Source organism: Grammomys surdaster, unplaced genomic scaffold (assembly GCF_004785775.1).
Source record: "Grammomys surdaster isolate TR1022 unplaced genomic scaffold, NIH_TR_1.0 352, whole genome shotgun sequence".
NCBI classification, from domain to species: Eukaryota; Metazoa; Chordata; class Mammalia; order Rodentia; family Muridae; genus Grammomys; species Grammomys surdaster.
Window position 1 is genome coordinate 463418 of NW_021604771.1, and position 19371 is coordinate 482788.

General features: G+C 49.3%; 1 protein-coding gene across 2 annotated transcripts; it reads right to left on the reverse strand.

Annotated features, from left to right (window-relative positions):
* Positions 1-192: 192 nt before the first annotated feature.
* Positions 193-18197, reverse strand: U2af2 (U2 small nuclear RNA auxiliary factor 2). Of its 2 annotated transcripts, none has more exons than XM_028779409.1 (12): positions 18005-18197; positions 13516-13651; positions 12803-12847; positions 12434-12537; positions 11931-12082; positions 10558-10674; positions 9575-9713; positions 5222-5301; positions 5025-5147; positions 4647-4733; positions 4155-4403; positions 193-951 (listed from the first exon to the last, which is right to left on the reverse strand). In XM_028779409.1, the coding sequence occupies exons 1-12, from the start codon at positions 18051-18053 to the stop codon at positions 817-819; spliced, it is 1416 nt and encodes a 471-aa protein (XP_028635242.1). In that variant the 5' UTR covers positions 18054-18197; the 3' UTR covers positions 193-816. The 2 variants fall into 2 exon arrangements, with proteins under 2 accessions (XP_028635242.1, XP_028635241.1); XM_028779408.1 differs by having other exon boundaries at positions 4635-4733.
* Positions 18198-19371: the final 1174 nt, after the last annotated feature.

A 19371-nucleotide genomic window follows, 5' to 3' on the forward strand; every position in this document is an offset into this window, starting at 1 on the left:
GCGCACGGGACTGCGTCTTTATGCCCTTGCGTCACTTCCGCAACAAAGCACCAGAGGAGACGCGGAAACGTCCAAGCTACTACCGTGAATACCCTCGCGGGACCCTCAGACCTGCCTCCCTCCCGAGGTACCACCCTCCACACCCTCGGCCGAAAGAGAAGGGCGGACACACTGGACACAGAAGGGGCTCCATAAAGTAAAATACAACAAAATGTTTAATGAGCAAATTCGTATTAGCAAATATGAAACTGCCACAGAGAGGAGGAGCAGGACAAGAGACCACGGGTTGAGGGTCAGGAAGACTAAGGAGAAGAACCAACTACTTAAGAAACCAGGGTGGAGAACAGGGAGGACCAGAAGCCAGAGGACGGGAGCTGTGGTCCTGCAAAGGGAGGGCAGGGCACTGAGGGCCAGACAACAAAATTCAAAATAGTTTGGCCATAAAATATAAACACGCTGTGTTCCTACCATGGGGGAAGAGAGGAGGAAAGGGGTGTAAGGGATAAGAAGAGGCTGTTGGGAAGGGGCTGTGGGGGTCCTACCCGCCCTGCTGTGCACACAGTCCCCATCCCAGCCCATTCCCTCTGTGTCTGTGTGGGTGTGTGTGTCTGTGCAGGCCTGTGTGCACTTGCCCAGTCCCCTTCCTGCCCTAGCCCCCCACCCCCCACCCCCCTTAATTGCTGCCATTCCAGTTGCTGCCGGCTGTCATTCGGCTGTCACTCCTCTGCCCATCTTCTTCAGAGGGGGGAAAGGAGGTGGGGACAGGTGGGGAGAAAGTCCCCAGCCAGCCCTGCCCCCATCCTCCCCCAGCCACCTCTACCAGAAGTCCCGACGGTGGTAAGAGTCAGGGTCACAGTATTTCGTGACCACCACTCTGTTGGCGAACTTGCGGCCGGTTAGACCCTGCATGGCTTTCTGGCAGTCAAACACAGAAGTGAACTCCACAAAGATCTGTAGGAACAAGAGGCAGATCTGTGAACAAGGCTGGCTCCTACCATCTAGTCAGCATTTAAGTACAGAATCAGCACAGGAAATGAGAGAACACCTCACCACACAGCACAGAGACCTTCAGTTCAGGATGAGGGTGTTCATCCAAACGTCTCCAGTACCCAAGAACAAGGCACAGAATAGAGATATCACAGAAATGGAGAGAAACAAGCAGGCCTGAGTCATCTGAACACACAGGGCAGGTGGCAAGAACCAAGATCCCAGAGGAGAGAGGGGTCACTTCGCATCATGCACCCCACAGGGTACTGCTCCCCAAGCCACTACAACAGTCCTGCTCTCCCTACAGACAGTGGGTAAAGAAAGCTCAGAAATTAGGATTCAAGCCCAACCTGAATTAAAACAGGTTCATCTATCCTGCTTGAACAACCTTACAGGAAATGAATACAATGAACCACTCTAAACATGGGGAACTGCATGACTACCACCCTGCTTTAACAAACCAACTGACTTCAGAAGAGAGTAAAGAGAATACGAGATAAAACTGAGAGGAGCTTTACTGGGCCAGCAAAATGGTTCTACAGGCCTGACTCCTCTCCTGAAAGTTGTCCCATGCTTGCACAAACACAAAAATAAGTGAGTTAAAAATCTATTAAAAGGGGCGGAGAGCACTGAGTGCTCTTCCAGAGGTTCTGAGTTCAATTCACAGCAACCACATGGTGGCTCACAAACCATCTGTAATGGGATCCAATGTGTGTCTGACAGTGACAGTGTACTCACATACAATAAATTAAAAAAATAAATAAATAAAATAAATAAATCTTTTTAAGAACAATCTGCTAAAAAAAGAAACTGCAACCAAATTCGGGGTTTGGACCTTCCAAGACATTTTAGAAATAGTAACATTTGAACAAAATTTAGGTAGACTAGACACCAAGGAATTAAATGAAGACTGTTTTTGCTCTAGTAATAGCATTCTTTGATTTAAAAGAAAAGTTATAGGGGTTAGCATGCTGGTTCTCACCTAGGGACAGAGTAAGGCCCCAGGAGACAATGAGCAATGTCTGCTAACACAAAGGTGTGGCGCCTACCCATTGATGGCCAATCCCAAAACACTTTATTCCAAACTGTCAATAATTAAGAAATACAGCTAACTTTCTAAGATGAACTCTGAGACAAGCTTTAAGTACTCACTGCATAAATCAAGTGTGAGGAGTTACACACCTGCAATCCCAGCACCGGGGAGGCTAGGACAAGATCACTAACTAGCCCAAAGTCAGCCTGGGCTACGCAATAAAACCCCATCTCAAAGCAGAAACAAAACTACCCCCCAAAATATTGATAACTTAAAGCTGGATAGATTAATATACACTAAACATCAGCATCAACCTCATATATTTTTAGAAGACAAGTGGTAGCAACGTGCCATGAGTTCAAGGCTAGCCAGCTAAGGCAACGTAGCAAAACCCTGTCTCAAATGAAGAAAATCAATATCCAAAAAAAAAAAAAAAAAAAAAGGCAGCTGCTCTATGTGCATTCAGAGATCCTGTATTTACTTACTCAATTTCCATTTAAGGCAGGCTTCCACTAAGATCCACCATGAATCAGAACAGTGGCATATCAAATACTGGCATAGAAGCAGTCAAGAGGCCGTTAGCCAGATAGTCTTCTTCCTTTTGACCACTGCACCAGACCTCTGCTATATTCCCAAGATTCATTTGAAACCTGCCCAGCCTGCCAATGTGTGAGTTTCTATCAATCCTCACCCACCTGGGAGTTCCCATCTGCCCAGGTAACAGCTTTCTAGGTGACTCTATCCGGATAGCTAAGTAACCTCAAAGGCAGTAGGCCCGAAGACGGCTGTTGCCCTCCACCTCACCTGACACTCAGCTCCTAGACCTTTCTCCTCCCCATCTCCGCAAACTCATCCATTTCTTCTCATCGCCCATTATAGGCACGTCACTTCTGGACAGAGATGTGTTCTGAACGTCACTGGGCAATTTCACTACAAGTTTGATGGTGCATACAAACTATATGTTATCACTAGATAATATCACTTTGACTAAACACAATTATCCACAGCACAGGACCATACTTTAAAGCAGACCACCATCTTTCTCCCATGTTAATACAAGAAACCCCATGGATCACCTGACTCATAACTGGGCCCTCTCCATACATTTATCAAACTAGCTGGCATTACATCAGCTTTTTTCTATCCATGAAGCCCCACTCCTCTAGAAGTAAACCCTAGGCTTCTTCCTCAAGTTCATAAGACCCTCCCTAATCATTTTGCAAAACTGGCCTCTTCTCTCACAAATCCTGTTCACGGCCCTTTCAACCGTAACAACGATTCCTAAAACCGACAGCTGAACATCCACCCTGTCCTCATCTCTCGCATTCACTCCTGCAATGCAGCCATCAGCTCTACAGGGGCAAAGCAGGTCTCTACTTTGAATATACCCACCACCAACCTCGCACACAGCAATCCTACCTGAGTCTCTGCTTTCTGCCCATTTGCCTAGGACAGACCCTATATCTAAAACCAGAACCTGGGCCTGTCTGTGGAAGTGGCTCAATGATTAAAGCACTTGCTTAATTAGCTACTATGAGGCCATGAATTATATCTTCAGAACGAGAAAGAAAAATAAAGTAATCTAGCAACTTTGATTTTCACCCTTTCCTGTTAACTGTCCAACACAGCACCCTAGCAAAGTGTCCCCAGTTGTTTGTGGGTGAGCTCTATTCACAACCAAATCTTCTACTGGCACAATAAGACCACCCCCAACCCTGAGCGGCACCTTCAAGGTGCACACGCAGAGCTTATCTAAAGCTACCACAGCGTACGCTCAGTAGCCTCTGAAATCAAGACCACAGACACGCCTAGCAATGTGTGGCTTGTCACCTCTATACCACACCCTATAGAGAGGCTCAGGAGAGAGAACACAGATGCAGCTTCAAGGCATGTAGGTAGTAAGGAAACTGTACACGGTAACATCTTACCAACCAAAAAAGCAAAGATACTTGCAAAAGGATCCCATGAGGAAGAGAAAAAATAAGTTTTGAACTAAGTTACATCAATATGGAAACCAATTTCTCCACTATAGGCCCCTACGCCCCAAGAAGACCTTGATCCTCTCTGGGTCCTCTAACTAGACAGGTAGTGAGGGAGACGGGGTGGTAACACAAAACAAGGAGGGCACCCTGACCTTTCCGCAGCCGGGCACCTCGACGCCGTCCACAGGGCGGGGGATTTCAATAGATTTGACCAGCCCATACTTGCTGCACTCGTCCCGTACGTCCTCTACAATCTCCTCATACTCCTCATCGTCCAGCAGCTCCTCGGGCAGCACCATGTTCATGAGGCACAGGACCTCAGTGGGGTGACCGCCCATCTGCACCTGAGAGCTCATCAGGCCGGGGACTTGAAGGGTCACAGGTGTCTGATTGATGGTGCTCTGTGGGGTCAGGGAGGACAGATGTGTCACAAAACGGCTCAGACTAGCCTCCCTCCATTCAAGCCAGTGCCTCTTACACCCAACTAGTGGAAGCATTCCTCTACTTAAACACTTATGAACCCATTGCCCAAATCCCCCCCTCCCGTGAAAACTGGGGCAGAACTCAAGAAAACCTTCCCATCCAACCCTTCCCACCCCCAGGGTCCCTCTAGCCAATGGAAGATGACGTGCCGGGAGGCTCACCAGCGTGGCATTCTTGGCTCCCACACTCGCCCTCTGGACAAGCAGCTTCTTGTCCCCTAGCTGCATCCCATTCAGCCCCGCAATGGCCTATGGTCAGAGGACGAAGGGTGGAAGGGGTGCAAAAAAGGAAAAGGTCAGGAATCAAGGGGCCCAGCACTTTCCCCCAAAGAGCCAAGCATTGGTGGGGAAAGAGTGGAAGGCAAAGGGCTTTTAAGTTTGAAAAGAGGCAAAACCAAGGGAAAAAGAATGAGTCCCCACAAGGCTTTGCTTAAGACGAACCACCTCCCATCCTAGCCCAAGGAAAGGATACCTAAGCTTAGAAATAAGAGTAGGGTTAAAAAGGGCCGATGGAGCGAGCAGCTAGCTACTCGGACTCACCTGATCTGTGACGTTGATGTCCACGTACTCACAAAAGGCATAGCCCTTGGAGAGCCCTGTGGCACTATCTTTGACCAAGTTGAAGGCCTTGAGAGGCCCAAAGGATGTCAGCAGCTCTTTTACCTACCAGGGGCCAAAAATTCATCAGGGTTTGGTCAGGCTGAGAAAGGTAGCTAGCAAGAGAGCAGAGGATTTACCTGATCATCATTCAGGTAGTTGGGCAACCCCCCGATGAACAGCTTGTGGGCAGAGTCTGGGACTACAGTGGATACAACTCCTAAAGACAAAAATGTATAAAGACTTCAATTCCAATACAAAGTCATTTCCCAACATCCAGGAAGAAAACTGGGACTGGTCACATACACACTTGTCTTTTCAGCACTTGGGAGGCTAAGACAGAAGAATCGGTCTCAAAAAAACAAAAAAAACAAAAAAACAAAAAACCTACAATGAGCCCCCTTCCCAGGTCCTGTCCTACTTAAGATACCATATAAATAAAGGTGGGAGGAAGCCACAACTAAACCCCCATATTCTGACAAGTACACCAGTATAGACCAGTCAACAACTGAACACGAAAACATTCCCTAGGAACTGACAACCACCCAGGAGCATCTGATCTCATTCCGTTGTTCATCCCTTTGCCTTCAGGGACCTGTATCCATAAGCCCCTGCAGGGGTGACCTGCATTCAGAGGTACTGTGTCGAGGAGCTGAGAGGCTGCTCAGAGTCTCAGAACAGGCCTCAGTGTTAGCTACCACTTCAGTGACGACTAGTGGTCAACTCTGCAAAGCTGTGTTCAGGATCCATTCAAGCTCCAATATAACTACATGGTGGTATCACCTGAGGGAGTTTTGCACGACTTCTGTACTCAACTCATGTATAAGTGATAGCCAGATGTTTCTTAGCACACCACAGAAACTGCACCAATATTGGCACTTAATTCTTAGAGTCATTATCAGGCCCCTGCATCAGTCCAGCTTAACTCCTCTGTTCCAAAGTCCCACTATAAGTAGCCTCCCCCTTTTCAACTCTCCCCCATGCTAAGTTCAGTGGTCCATCCTAATCTACAAAAGCAACAAGATATTGAATGGACACACCCCAGAACCTGAGTCACTGTGCTCCATTCTTCTTCCAGGCTGTCATCTGCCTCACTATAACTTTTTAGCCCCAAAGAACTTCAGGCATCGATTCAGCTATTTCTAACCATCAAAAGTGTACCCCAGTAGTCAAGTCATCTAGACAACAACAGACCTAAGTTACAGTGCAACTATGACAAGCAGAAGCATTAACAGTCAAGCCATATCCAGTACTGCTATAGGCCAGGGACAACCACTTTAAAAATCTCTCTGGGTCTGACATTCAGAGGCAGATGCTCACAACTAGCCATTGAACTGATCATGGGGTTCTCAATGGAGGAGTTAGAGTGAAGACTGAAGGAGCTGAAAGGGTTTGTGGCACCATGAGGAGAACAATAATACCAACCAACCACAGCTCCCAGGGTCCTAACCACCAGCCTGGGAGCACTTAGGGAGGGATCCAGGGCTTCAGCTGAATATGTAAGAGTGGAGGGCCCTGCCGGGCATAGGTGGAAGAAGAGATCCTTGACCTCATGAAGGCTGGACGCCCCAGGGGGTGGGAATTTTGAGGGTGGGGAAGTGGGAGTGGGGGGGTAGGTGGGGGTTACATCCACGGAGAAGGAGGAGGGGTAAGGGGATGGGGGGTTCCTGGGTGGATGGGGGATGGGGTAAGGGGACAACATATGAAATGTAAATAAAATATCCAATAAAAAAGAAAAAGAAAAAAAAATCTCTCTGGGACTGGAGAGATTTTCTCTGGGACTGCTCAGCAGTTAAGAGCACTTGCTGCTCTCCCAGGGGTCCATGTTCTTTCCCAGCACCTACATGATGACTCACAACCACTCATAACTCCAGATCAAGGGAATTTGACTCTCCCTTCTGACCTCCTTAGACACCAGGCATCCATACAGTATAAACTTATACTGCAGGCAAAAAACTCATATACATAAAATGAAAAAAATAATATTCAATCTACCTCAGTACAAAAGCCCTAGCTTAAAGCAAAAGAAGTAAAGTTCTGAGAGTAAGAAAAAGGTGACTTCCAGAGTCCAACTCAACAGAGCTTTCTAAGGCAGCCCAGCAGGCTCGGCTCTGCACCTGTCTCTGACAAGTAAGCGGCAAGGCAGCAGCTGGACCCCAAGCCCAATCTAGAAACCACTGTGAGTTATCTCAGAGGGAGCACAAGGTAGGACCCAAGCCAGGTGCCCGGACTTCAATTCTTTGCTGTCTACACCTAGAGAAAAAGGGAGACCACCACACTACAAATGAGGAGCTAGCACTGGTGACTAAAGAGAACTTCGTTTCTGTGGAAATGCAGCTCAGCTTCCACTTCAGACGATGTCAGTGTAAGTGACAGTCCAGACTCTCTCACCAGAGAGGAGAAGGTCAGCCTGCCTTCCAGTTTACAAATCTTTTCATTCTATCATCAATGGTTACTGGGCTTCATCAAATGCTTGTCCTCTTCAATTTATGGAGGGACCTTTGTTTTCCTCCTCTGGAAGAGGAAGTTCACGTAACAGGGGACCTGAAAGCAGGATTCCACTCGTTGCTGTCTTCTCCAAAGTAGTAATTTTGTACAGAAGCACAGTGAGAGCTGGAGAGCCAGGTCTTCAACCAGGCACATCCCATAGAGACTCAGGACTCATCTTCCTATTCTTCAATCACAGCAGTGCAGAGACTCTCTGTGAAATAGGCTTGCCACTTAGCAGCACGATCCAAAGCAACTGTGCCTGTCACGTGTTTTCAGTAGAAACTTTAACACGATAGAGGACAGCTGAGCTAGACTCCCTCTGGGTTCAACTGTACAGCCCAGGAAACCTATGAATTTCATGACCATGAACAATTATTAATCACCACTCCTAGCTTTCCTCCTCTGTGAAATGACAATCCCACCTACTACAGAGGATGTTAAACTGTGATACGGCACATACTTGTGATCTCAAACTGGGGGCAAGGACTCAAGTTGGGAGACCAGTCTAAGACACAGTTATACCACGTTAAAAGAAACTCTACAGCCAGGCCTGCTGGTACAAGCTTATAATCCCAACTATGCAGGAAGATTCAAAGTTCAAGGCCTCCCCGGGACACACAGAGAGATTCTGCATCTAACTACTAGTAAAAAGGTTGAGGATATCATCAAGTGGCAGACTACCTGCTTAGCATGTGCAAGGCTGTAAGCTCAATTCCTAGTACCACAGTGATAACAGTAAGAAAAATAATAGAAAAGGAGTAACAGTGTGCCAAACAGTGAATTTAGTGCCAAGAGATACAAAAAAAGATGTTCTACAGCTTCACCCCAGAGTCAGCAAGCAAGCAGGACCTAGTGGCACAGGTCTATAATCCGAACTACCCAGGGAGCTGGAGGCAGGAGGCGCCCAAGTTCCAGGCCGGTCTAGGCAAACGTAGTGAGACCATATCTCAAAATAAGCACTTAAAAGGGGCTTGGGATTCAGGTTAAAGGTTAAGTGCTTTCCTGACAAACAAGAGGGCTGGAGTTCAATCCCCAGTACCACCGTGAACCTTCTCCAAGCAGTATTTTGAAGAACATGGTAACTTTAGACTTAGATATGTGACAAGTGGAAAGAGGTACTGACCTCACCAGAACTTGCAATAAGAAAGCATTCCATAGTCAGGCCCTGACCCCAAGTCCTGCACTACCAGGAATGTGCTCCTTCCTCTATAGTGAAGGGGGTGACTTGACTTGGTTCCAATGGGCACCCTCTGATGCTGAGCATCAACCAGGAAGACCCTACACTCATTCCAATCAGCCTCAGACCTGGGCCTAACTGAGCTAGACCAGTGCTTCCTGAAGCCCAGTAGGGGAATCAAACAGTCTACATAGCCCAACTCATACCCCACCTCACCTGCCAAAGACTAGGACAGCAAACTATGGCTTGCAGGATGACGACATACACTGAGCCTTTAAACTCTGAAGATTAGTGCAGAATGTGGGGGGGGGGGGGAAATCCATATTTTTAATGACTCTGTCTATAGCTTAAACACTAAAGATCTATTGTGACCCACCAATCAGAGGTTATACTATATACAACTACAGGAAAAAGCACAAAACACAAGCCAAAGACATGGAATCAGTGAACACTAAGATGTTAGGGCCACACATCAGAACCATGCAAAGATGGTGTTGATATGTACTTACAAGTACATACATATACATCAAGCCCTAAAACTCCAGGGCTAAGGGACAAAGTAAGAACAATGCTCAGACTGCAAGCTCAACACTTTCCCAACACCTCTGATCCAGACCTGGCTCTGACACTTACAGCTAAGCAAAGCTGTAAGTTCTCAATCATAGCTCACCACTTCAGAGGCCCAGAACACCTGCCAAGCTGGAAGTATATCCACAGCACGCACACACACTATCTCCAAAGCAACTCTGGCTGGACTAAGTACAGGAATCTGGGTTGAGGAAACAGTTGACTCCCCATCCCACCCACCCAACAAATTCCCACTCACCAGGCACATAAACAGAGGGGTTCTCTGACATGCCAGGCAGTGGCTGGTAGTCATGAGGCCTTCGAATCTTCAATGATTGGCCCTGGAAGATGATGCCATCAAAGGCCATGGCCTGGGTCGTCTCATCAACTGACCGGAACTGAAAGAAGAGAAGCAACAGAGCTAAGTAAGGGGTGGTCTGGGACTAGACCTTAGACTCTTAACTTTCCTCCCTCTTATATAAACAAACATAATGTACCAAACCCTGGACTGGACAATGGGAAGAAGCAAGCACTACCAGATTGTTTCTAGAAGCTCACACTCTATAAAGCAAATATCCTGGCACCCAACAGATAGCAAGCACACCATCATAAGCTTTGACAATGCTGGAAAGGGACCAACTGCTGAGAAGCCAGCATGGGAAAGTTAGGTCAACTAAGCTAGGTGGCAATGACAGCCCCGGCTTTCTAATGAAGTGACATTTAAGCTCAAGACTCCAACAGTACAAATCAAATGATGGGCAAGTGCAGACAGAGTGAGAGGGAACACTCAAAAACCTCCTCAGCAGCCTTGATCACACCAACACCCCCACTGGGTTTTAATATAAGTATGACCCCAGAGTTGAGCTAGGTCTTTACAGATAGTTGGAGAGTAACTGCCAAAAATCGTGACATAAACATCAAGAGTAAACTGCCTTAGCCTAGGCTCCAAATAGGTAGAAGTATACTGAGCGCTCTGGAAGATCAGTGTAGCCTAAGCAGAGTAGACTGGGTCAGAACAGTCTCAAAAACCAACAAAGCAGGCCGGGGCCACCCAGTCCTCCCAATGAGGTACCCCAGTCTTCCCAGTGAGGTACAACATAGGAAGGAAGGCAGGTGTGAAGTAGGAGGAGACTACAGAACTCTTCCAGCATCCAAACAGGAAACGAGCTGCAGAGAGAGCAGGCAGAGCAGGCAGCACAAACCAGCCCTACTACCCCTTACCCTTATCACTGGAAAACTCACCTCCAAAAAGGCAAAATTCTTGTCTTGATTTATCTGCACAGCCAAGACTGGGTTGCCAGGTGCCTGAGTCAACCCTCCCAAGCGCATCTGGGCGTTGAAGAAGTCCATCATAGCTTCCTGCAGAGGGAATAGGAGACAGGGGAGGGCGGGGAGGGAGGTGGAGAGAGGAGGGGAAGGGTGAGAGAGGGAGACACAGAGGGGTTTGGGGGTAAGGGGAGAGGAATGAGGGAAGGGAGAACGGGGAGGGAAAGGGACAGTGGAATATGGGTCAGGGGTATAGAGGTCAATAGTAGGAACAAATGCAGGAGGAAATGGGAAAATAAGAGAAAAAGCAATACCAAAGGACAGGAGACAGGAGCAAATGGGCGAGACGCAAGGACAGGCATGAGGGATGAGCCATGGAGCCCAAAAATTAGGTAGAAAAGTTATTCAAGAATAGATGAAAGGATATGACAGCAAGAGGAAAACAAAAAACAAAAAACCATGATGACACAAGGAAGAAACGCCCAGTGCAGACAAGGCAGGAAAGGACAGGAAAGCCACAGGCAGGAAAAGAAAGACAAGCAAAGGGACAGGAAGGGTGCCCAAAGAGGCAGAACAAGTGGAGTGCAGGGGCAGGAAGGGATGGAGGAGCAGGGGAAGAAGGGGTAGGGCGGGAGGGGAGGAGAAAAGAGTGATGTGGAGGGATCTGGCCCTGGAGTCCGGGGGCTGGTTTATCAAATGTAGCAAAGTGCAGGTTGAGAAAGTCAGAATGGACCTTACTTGCCTTCGACGATGGTAGCAAACTTTTTGTTGCTACGAGGGATCTCAGCCCCACAATATTTCACTTTAAAGAGAAATGGAAACAACTCTTTGATCTCGGGATTCTCAGGGGGTGCCACGGGAAGGGGTAGGGGAGAGGGATGGGGAGAGGAGCGGTGGGGAAGGTGGGGGAGGTCAGGGCTACCAAAAATAAAAGAACAGCGACCATGGGAGGGCTGTGGGGAAAGGATGTGGATAGACGGCAGAAAAGGAGAGCATGTCAGAAAACTGCAGGGACGTGCGTCTGTTTGTGCATGTGTCGAGTCTCCCTCTCTGTCTCTCTCCAACACGTAGGTACAATATGTAGGTGGGTACGTTATGTGTGTGTTTGATCCCTGGGTTGCTGGAGGAGGTTGGGGAAAGGGAGACGGGAGAGGGGAAGAGGAGGGAGGGAGGGGCCACCCCCAGCCCGGCCCCTGGCTGGCTCAACTCCATCCGTCCGTCTGGGAGGGGGCCGGGGGGTCTTGCAGGAACAGAGTCTGACGCGTGCAGGTTGGGGAAAGGGAATGGAGGGAGGGGAGGCACAGGGTGGGGAAACAGGGGAGAGGGCAGGGGCAGGAGGAGGGCAGTACCTCAGTGATGCCAAAAGGGATGTTGCCCACGTAGAGACGTCTGGCCTGTCTGGTCATCTGGCTCCCAACCACAGGCACCGGCGTTGGAGTCACAGCCAGACCATCAGGAGTCATGGTCGGGAGAAGGGCAGTGGCTGGAATCTGACCCGCAGCTTCAAGAGGGGTGTAAAAAGAGTAAAAACCATTATCAGCCCTAAAACCAGGACCACTCAGTGTACACTGACCCTACGCAGCCATCCTCCAGACCACTTCATCTGGAAACTTTTCAATCAGCCAAGTCAACTCTGGAGTGGGACCCATCGAATACCCACTAAGAAGCCTGACTTCCTAAGCAGCCTACTGTGGAAGACATTCCCTCTTCCAGCAGCACTTCCCATGGCAGGTACCAGAAGCCCTTGAGTACAACCCTTCAGTGTCACCATGCACATTCACACACAGAACTTTAACCCCTAACACACACACAATTTTACCCCTACAACAGCCTATGGGAGGGAGAGGCCTACCTTGCATGGCCTTGTACTGCATTGGGGTGATGTGTTCAAAGCCAGGCGGTGGCACGTCCCAGTATTTACGCACCTTCTTCTTCTTCTCATGGCGGGGGGAACGACTGGGGAGGGTGGAGGGGGAAAGTGGGGCAGGGCAACCTCAGTCTGACCAACACTGGGACTGCAAGTCCTCTAAGGAGCACCTCCCAGCCCACCACACCCTCCCACACAGAAGCTCCACTCTCTCCAGGAAGGAGAGCTGGGCCTGGGCCTGAGGAGGGACACTGGCAGATAAGCTCGGGCCAGGGTGGGGATGCAAGGCAGGCACACTGCACAGGTGAGGAAGGGAGTGGACATGGGGCAGAAGGGGCAGGAAGAGAAGCTCACATCAATCCACCGTGCTCCTCTTTAGCGCCTCTGGTCAAAGGTTTGCTGAGGGGCGGGAGGGAAAGGGAAAGGTATGGGGAGGAATGACTGGGGACCTTTGTCTTCCCCACACAACACACCACGCCCAGGTCACTGAACCCCAGGACTGAGGCAGGACCGAGGAGAACAAGTAGCATGCAGGCCCCCTCGGCCCTGCCAATCCCCCCAACTCTACCATTCCCAGGATCAAGGAAGTAATGAGAAGGAGCAGAAGAAACTAGACCACTCTACGGAGAAACTGCAATAAGGAAGGCGGCTCTTCATATATCCCACACTTCCTTCCTTACCTATGAAGATGACTCTCACTAACTAGACCAATACCCCTGAGCTGGAAATTAAGGCTCAGGCTTCAGATACGGCCCTACTTCCAGAACACTTTGTAAGAAGCAGGGCTCTCCAAAACAAGCCAAAACAGAATTAGAGAACAAGAAAAAATTAATTGGACCCTTAAAGACAGAGACAGTCTTGCCCTTAGAGAGACAGAAAGAAAAAAAAGCAACTCATTCCCTGTCCCCAGGAACTATTGCCTGCAGCAATACCTCAGTTCTTTGGCACTGCCAGAGAAACTGAAAGAAATCCCATAAACAGGGAAAACTGAGTTCAAGACAGACCAAGCATCACCACCACAGAGAACAGTCAGGCAGGCCCAGCCCGAGGTCCTGGAGCTCGAGTACCTTCGTCGTCTCCTATCCCGAGAGGCACTGCGCTGGTCCCGGTTACGGCGATCCCGGCTCCGACTCCTGCGCTTTCGGTCCCGGCTTCGAGAGCGACTGTGACTACGCTTCCGGTGACGGTTCTCCTTGTCCCGTTCTGGACAAGTGTGACAAGAGATAGAATGAGTGAAAGCGAAAGTGCAGGCCCAGCCCACCCTGCGTGCTGGTGGCTATACCAAGACCCAGGGAGGCCACCCCCCTCCCCAAGGTAAGGGATTGAATGGAAGGAGACAACAGGCCTCCTAGGTCCACACCTGAGTCCCCAAGGACTCTGGGGGACCAAAGGGACAGGGCCTGGAAACGCCCCCAGGGTGTAAGATACCTGAAGATGCTCAAGAGGAGCTGAGGAGCCAGAGAAGACAGAGGAAGCTGGCTCCTGGTCCCCCTCGAGGGCTGAGGGGCCTGACCCCAGGGTCGTCCCTGAGAGGGGCAGGGCTAGAGGCTGGGGAATCAAGAGACCCAATGATGTTTTCCTGAAGAAACCCAGCAATCCCTCAGGAAAAAACTCTGCAACCAGCTGGTACCCACAGCCCCACCATCAGACCCAAGGGTCAGGTGCCAGGCAGATCTAGTAACCTTAAGTGAGGAAACTCAACTCCATCCCTTCCCAACAGGTGAATAATGCAAGAGCAAACATCCTCTGAAAGGGAGGGGCTTCTTTCTGAACGTACAGAAAGTAAGGAAAAGATACTTCCCGACTATTTCAACTGATGGTCCAGAGCAGCCTCATCCACCAGCCCCTCCCTGCCTCATGCCCTCGAAGCCAAAAGCAGGGTGGGCTAGAATAAGGACCTGTGTCTTCACCATTTTCTACTCAGCTTCCTTAGCTTCTTTGCCTTAGAGGTCATGGCTACTAACAGAGCACAACCTTGCAAGAAAAACTACAAAGCCTCAGAGGGCAAAGGCAGGCAGCTGGATCTGAGAGTTCAAGCACAGCCTGGCTCCAACTTAATCAAAAAACACAACATAACTCCTATTCTACAGACTATCCTCTCAAAGTAGAAGCTAAACCAGGATCACCTCAATGCATTTCCTTAATTCCAAAGTAGCACTGATCTCTCAACCATCAAGCCCCACCCACCCATGCAGATGAACACAACCAGGAGTGATGAGGCATGCGGCAGGCTGACACAGGAAAATAAAGAGTTGGAGGCTAGTGCGTTAAATGAGATTCTATCTCAAAAACAAACATGCCCAAAAACTGTAACAGGTGTATCCTAAAAGTACTGACTTCTAAGACTGTCAATGAGAAAAATGTCACAATAGATTTTAAACTCACCACATTTATATTACGTATTTTTCTGTTACAGTAAGTAGGAAAACCTGAAATCTTTAACTCCTTAACTACTAATACTTAAAAAGCACCTCATGAAAAACATAACCAACCTTGAGATATTTCTATCTGCATATGCAAACAGAATATCTTCGCTTGCATTTAATTATCACTAGTGCTTTGGAAAATCTGTCAGAAGCTCATACGGCAGATAAGGAAACTGAGGCACAAGGAGCTGATGACTTACTCAAAGCCCAACAGCTGGGAAACACGTGACGCCCAGACTGGAACTGTAATGCCACTAAATTAGGTACCAGGATGTAGTCTCAAATGAATACCAAACAAAACATTCAGTACAGAGTCTGGGTTCAACTACTAATGGCAAAGAATTTTTGCATGTATACATGCAAAGAATAAAATAAAACAATCAAGCTAGACAGACACAAGAACTGTGGAACATTGAGACAAGCACAGCACCTGGCAGCTCTGACACCACACCAGGAAGAGAGGCCACTTACAAAGTCTTGCCTGCTGCTAAGTCTCAAAAACAAAGAACTCCAGAGATGAAGTGACAACACCGGGTGCCTAGGACACAAACTTCCAGTAGACTTAAGGAACTGAGGAAGGGGGCTATAGAGCCCAGAGAGACACAGTGAGGCTGGGTCAGAGACAAATACCCACAGGCAGGCAAGGTGACAAGGTGGTCAAGCTTTCTTCCAGCAAGGGAAGAACCTTCCCCTACATACTGATGCTGGACAGTAAGAAAAGGAAAACTTCATTTGCTCAAAATGCTATACTGTAGTTGTCTCATGTACATAGCTCCAACAACCAACCGACCCTTATAGGACAGGTCTCAGGCCAGTACCAGCAGGGACACTCTAGAACTACAAGTCATATATCAAAGCCTCAAAAACCAGCTATAGCAGCTCCACTTGAACTACAAGGAACTAGCTTTGCAGTCAGAGCTCTACACAAAAGCAGAAATATAGCTTAACATCCAGTTTTCCCTTCCTTGAATGAAGGTCACATCTATACTACCCAGGTCTCAGGAGGTAGTAACATTTGGCATCCACTTTCCCTACCCTTCTACAACTCCACACCAGTCTATCTGAGGCAAAGACCACCTCTCTTCACGATACCAATTATCGCTAGTTAGGCATTTAGCATAATCCGAGCCACATAGGATATATTTACACGCTGCTCCATTTAAACTCAGCCCCAACTTTCCACCAACTAATACCTGGAGCTTTTTTTCTTACGAGAAAATAAAAATAAGAACTTTATGAGTCTCAGTTTCCTGCTCAATAAACAGAAAACTATTTTGTCCTCAGAAGGCTGTCACAAATGATTCACTTAAAACTGTTTAGAGCCTGGTGGTGGTGGTTCCTCATGCCTCATGCAGAAGGCAGAGGCAGGAGGATCTCTGTGAGTTGGACAAATTCAAGGACAGCTGAGACTACCCAGAAACCTGAAACCCTGTCTCAGAAAGAAAGAAAGAAAGAAAGAAAGGAAGGAAGGAAGGAAGGAAGGAAGGAAGGAAGGAAGGGGGAGGAAAAGCGGGCGAGCCAGCCAACCGGGCAGTGGTGGCACACGCCTTTAATCCCAGCACTTGGGAGGCAGAGGCAGGCAGACTACTGAGTTTGAGGCCAGCCTGGTCTACAGAGTGAGTTCCAGGACAGCCAGGGCTACACAGAGAAACCCTGTCTCGAAAAAAAAAAACAAAAAAGAAAGGAAGAACGAAAGAAAGAAAGAAAGATAGGTTGGTTTTAAGAGTTTAACAAATTTCCTTGCCTTGACACATGGTAAGGCTTGAGTTTAATTACAACTACTGTCAGTATGTACCACTGTTACTAATTTCAAAAAACCCAGTAAACAAAGCAGTGATGATAAGCATATAGTTAACAGATTAGATTATCATACATAGTCAGTAATGCAGGTATTCGAACTCAGGTATATTCAATTCCTAAACCCTAGACCTTTCAGCAGTACACTACTCAAAGCAGTAAAGCTCACCAAGGGCACTCAGAACAATTACTTTTCCACGTGTACTGTTTCAGCTATTCTCTCCTCAATGCCAACTTCATTTCAAAGAATTCTGAAAGTCTCATCCAGTTCCCCAACACATGACAGTTTAAGGCTCAATCCTCAAAAAATGTGAGCTCTTCAGTCTCAAACAAAACAGAAGAGGTTGTAGAGATGTCTTGTAACTCAACTCTTTCCTCAGTATCCCTAAATCCATCAGCACCAACATAACGCCTGCTTGCCTTTCTGATCCAAATTCATAGCACAGGATCTTACTCTAGGAGCACCCGCCTCCACTAACCTATTAACGGGTCAGCTCCCTCTTTCCAACTTTGTTGGCTATTTTATTATCCCTATAGTGTGACTGGATTTAGGTGCCTGAGTTTGGAATGATACAGGGCCTGGGCTTTGCCTAAAACCGAAAGGTTTGGAAATTGCTAGGGATTTGGAAAGCAGATACTGTCTGCCGCCAAAAACCCCAAGGCATATATGATTTATGCTCAGCAGGGGCACAAAGAACGCAGACACTTCCCTCTTTGGCGGGCAAACAAGTGCAGGGCACATTTTTATTTAAGACGCCGCAAAACCGGAGGCTGAGACAGAAACATCGAGGCAGGAGAGTTCTGGGAAAACCGAAAAATATGAACAGGCTCGAAACCTACAAGCACCTAGAGATTGCAGCGCCAGTCCACGTGAACGAAGGGGGGGGGGGGTGCTTCACCACCGCCATTTTGGAAAACAAAGGGGGCGTGGAGAAAGGAAAAGTACGCCCGACCGGAAGCGGAAGTGCCAAGGTAGCAAAAGAAAAAGCTAAAAGATCTAAATTCACCCCTTTCTCAAATAAAAGATAAAAATTTAAAACAACAACAAAAAAGCTTCACATATAGGAATCCGGCGCGCTCTCAACGCGCCTACTTGACAAAACGCACCGCCTCCGCCGGGACCACGTGGGCGCGGGATATTGCGGCGCGCACGCGCCGTGAGCCTCGCCCGCCACCCCTTCCCTTAGCGCCAAGGGGAGGTCACGTGAGCTAGGCACGAGCGGCACGGACGTGGGGGGGGCATCGTGCGGCCCTAGGGAAGGAAACAAGAGGGGAAAATGGCGGGCGACACAGGGCGAAGCAAGAAGCCACCCCACAACCCCGACGCCCTCACCTTGTTTATTCTCGTTGAGCTGCCGCTCGAACTCGTCGAAGTCCGACATGCTTAGGCGGCCGCGTAGGGCCCTGTGCAGCTCTCGCCTCGCCTTGCCGCCCGCCCGCTCCGGCTACTTCCGCCGCGGCTTCAGCTACTTCCGGCCCCCGCCGGCACTCAGTCGCCTACCTAATCAAGCCCCAAGCCCCGCCCCGTCCCGACTCCACCCCCTCGGCCCGCCCGCCCCACCCCCCCTCGAACTTCCCCCAGCTCAGCTCCGAAGCTTGTCGGCTATTCTCGGACGGTGAAGTCTGCAGGCGGCGGTCGCCCTCGAAATCACCCGAGGCGAGGACTTTGCGGGCTGCCCAAGTTTCGGTAACTTTTCGAAGACTAGCGTTTCAATGTTCGGAGGATTCCGTGTGTCCTCGCGTTCCCCTACAGCAGCCCCCTCTAAAGATACGGATTCTCCTACAACTCAAACCGTCTCAGTCTCTCGCCTCTGGAAATTCGTCCCACCCCTCGCCGACCCGGTTCAAGCGGTCAGTCACTTCCAACAATCCTAACCGTCCAGGCCTTCGGCTCTTTCCGAAGGTTTCCAGCGCTCGCTCACCGCCCCTCTAGAGATTAAGCCCGATTCTAGTCTTCGGCTCTTTCCGGAGGTTCCACAGGGTCACTCCGCCCCTTCCGGAGACTATCGTCCCTTTCCGCCACTGCTTCGGGAAGGTCTTAGGCACGGGAGGGAAGTTCGGCTTTTTCCGCTGTTGCTTCGGCTCCTTTCGGCTTAAAGAACCGAAAAGGGAGGGAGTACAGATGAGAGGCGGGCCAGATAGCTACGGTGAGGGGGCGGGGCCTCCGCTTTTCTAAGAGAAAACGGAAAAAACTGACCTCGCGGAAGGCCAGAGGTGTGCAGGACAGTGGCAGCCAGTGGGACAAAGGGTGTTAGAGGCCGCTGCGGAGGTTGTTAGCGCAGCTTGGGACGCCTGCGCACGGCGTTTGAGAGGAGTTTCTGCGCCTGCGTAGCGGTCTGAGGCACGTTTTTCTCAGCGCTCGGGAGGAGCCGCCATTCTAAATCCACATTGCGCGTGCGCGCGATGTCCTCCCACACACCCCCACCCCACCCCCAACCTCGGCCCGGTAGACACTAACTTCAAGACGGTTAAACCAGACTGCACTCTCCCGGTTGCCTTGGCAATCGCGTTTAATCGTCCGCCCGTGCTCCTGCTGCGCAAGCGCAGAATGTGACACCTATGAGAGGGCGGGCGGAAACGAGTGTACACAGCGCCCCCTGGTACATCTACGGGGACGGCTCAGCTAAAGGTCATTGAATCAGTGTCCCTGCCGCTGCGTTTAAAGTTGGCTTACCTCAGTTTCTCCGGAAGGAGGCTGCT

Excerpts from the sequence above, each read along its gene's own strand:
- U2af2 (XM_028779408.1), bottom strand. The coding sequence starts at position 18,053 with ATGTCGGACTTCGACGAGTTCGAGCGGCAGCTCAACGAGAATAAACAA. Across the intron at positions 4,404-4,634 it reads CCACGCTGGTGAGCCTCCCG|AGCACCATCAATCAGACACC; the intron begins GCACGTCATCTT and ends CTGACCCCACAG. Across the intron at positions 952-4,154 it reads AGGTGCCCGGCTGCGGAAAG|ATCTTTGTGGAGTTCACTTC; the intron begins GTCAGGGTGCCC and ends TTGTTCCTACAG.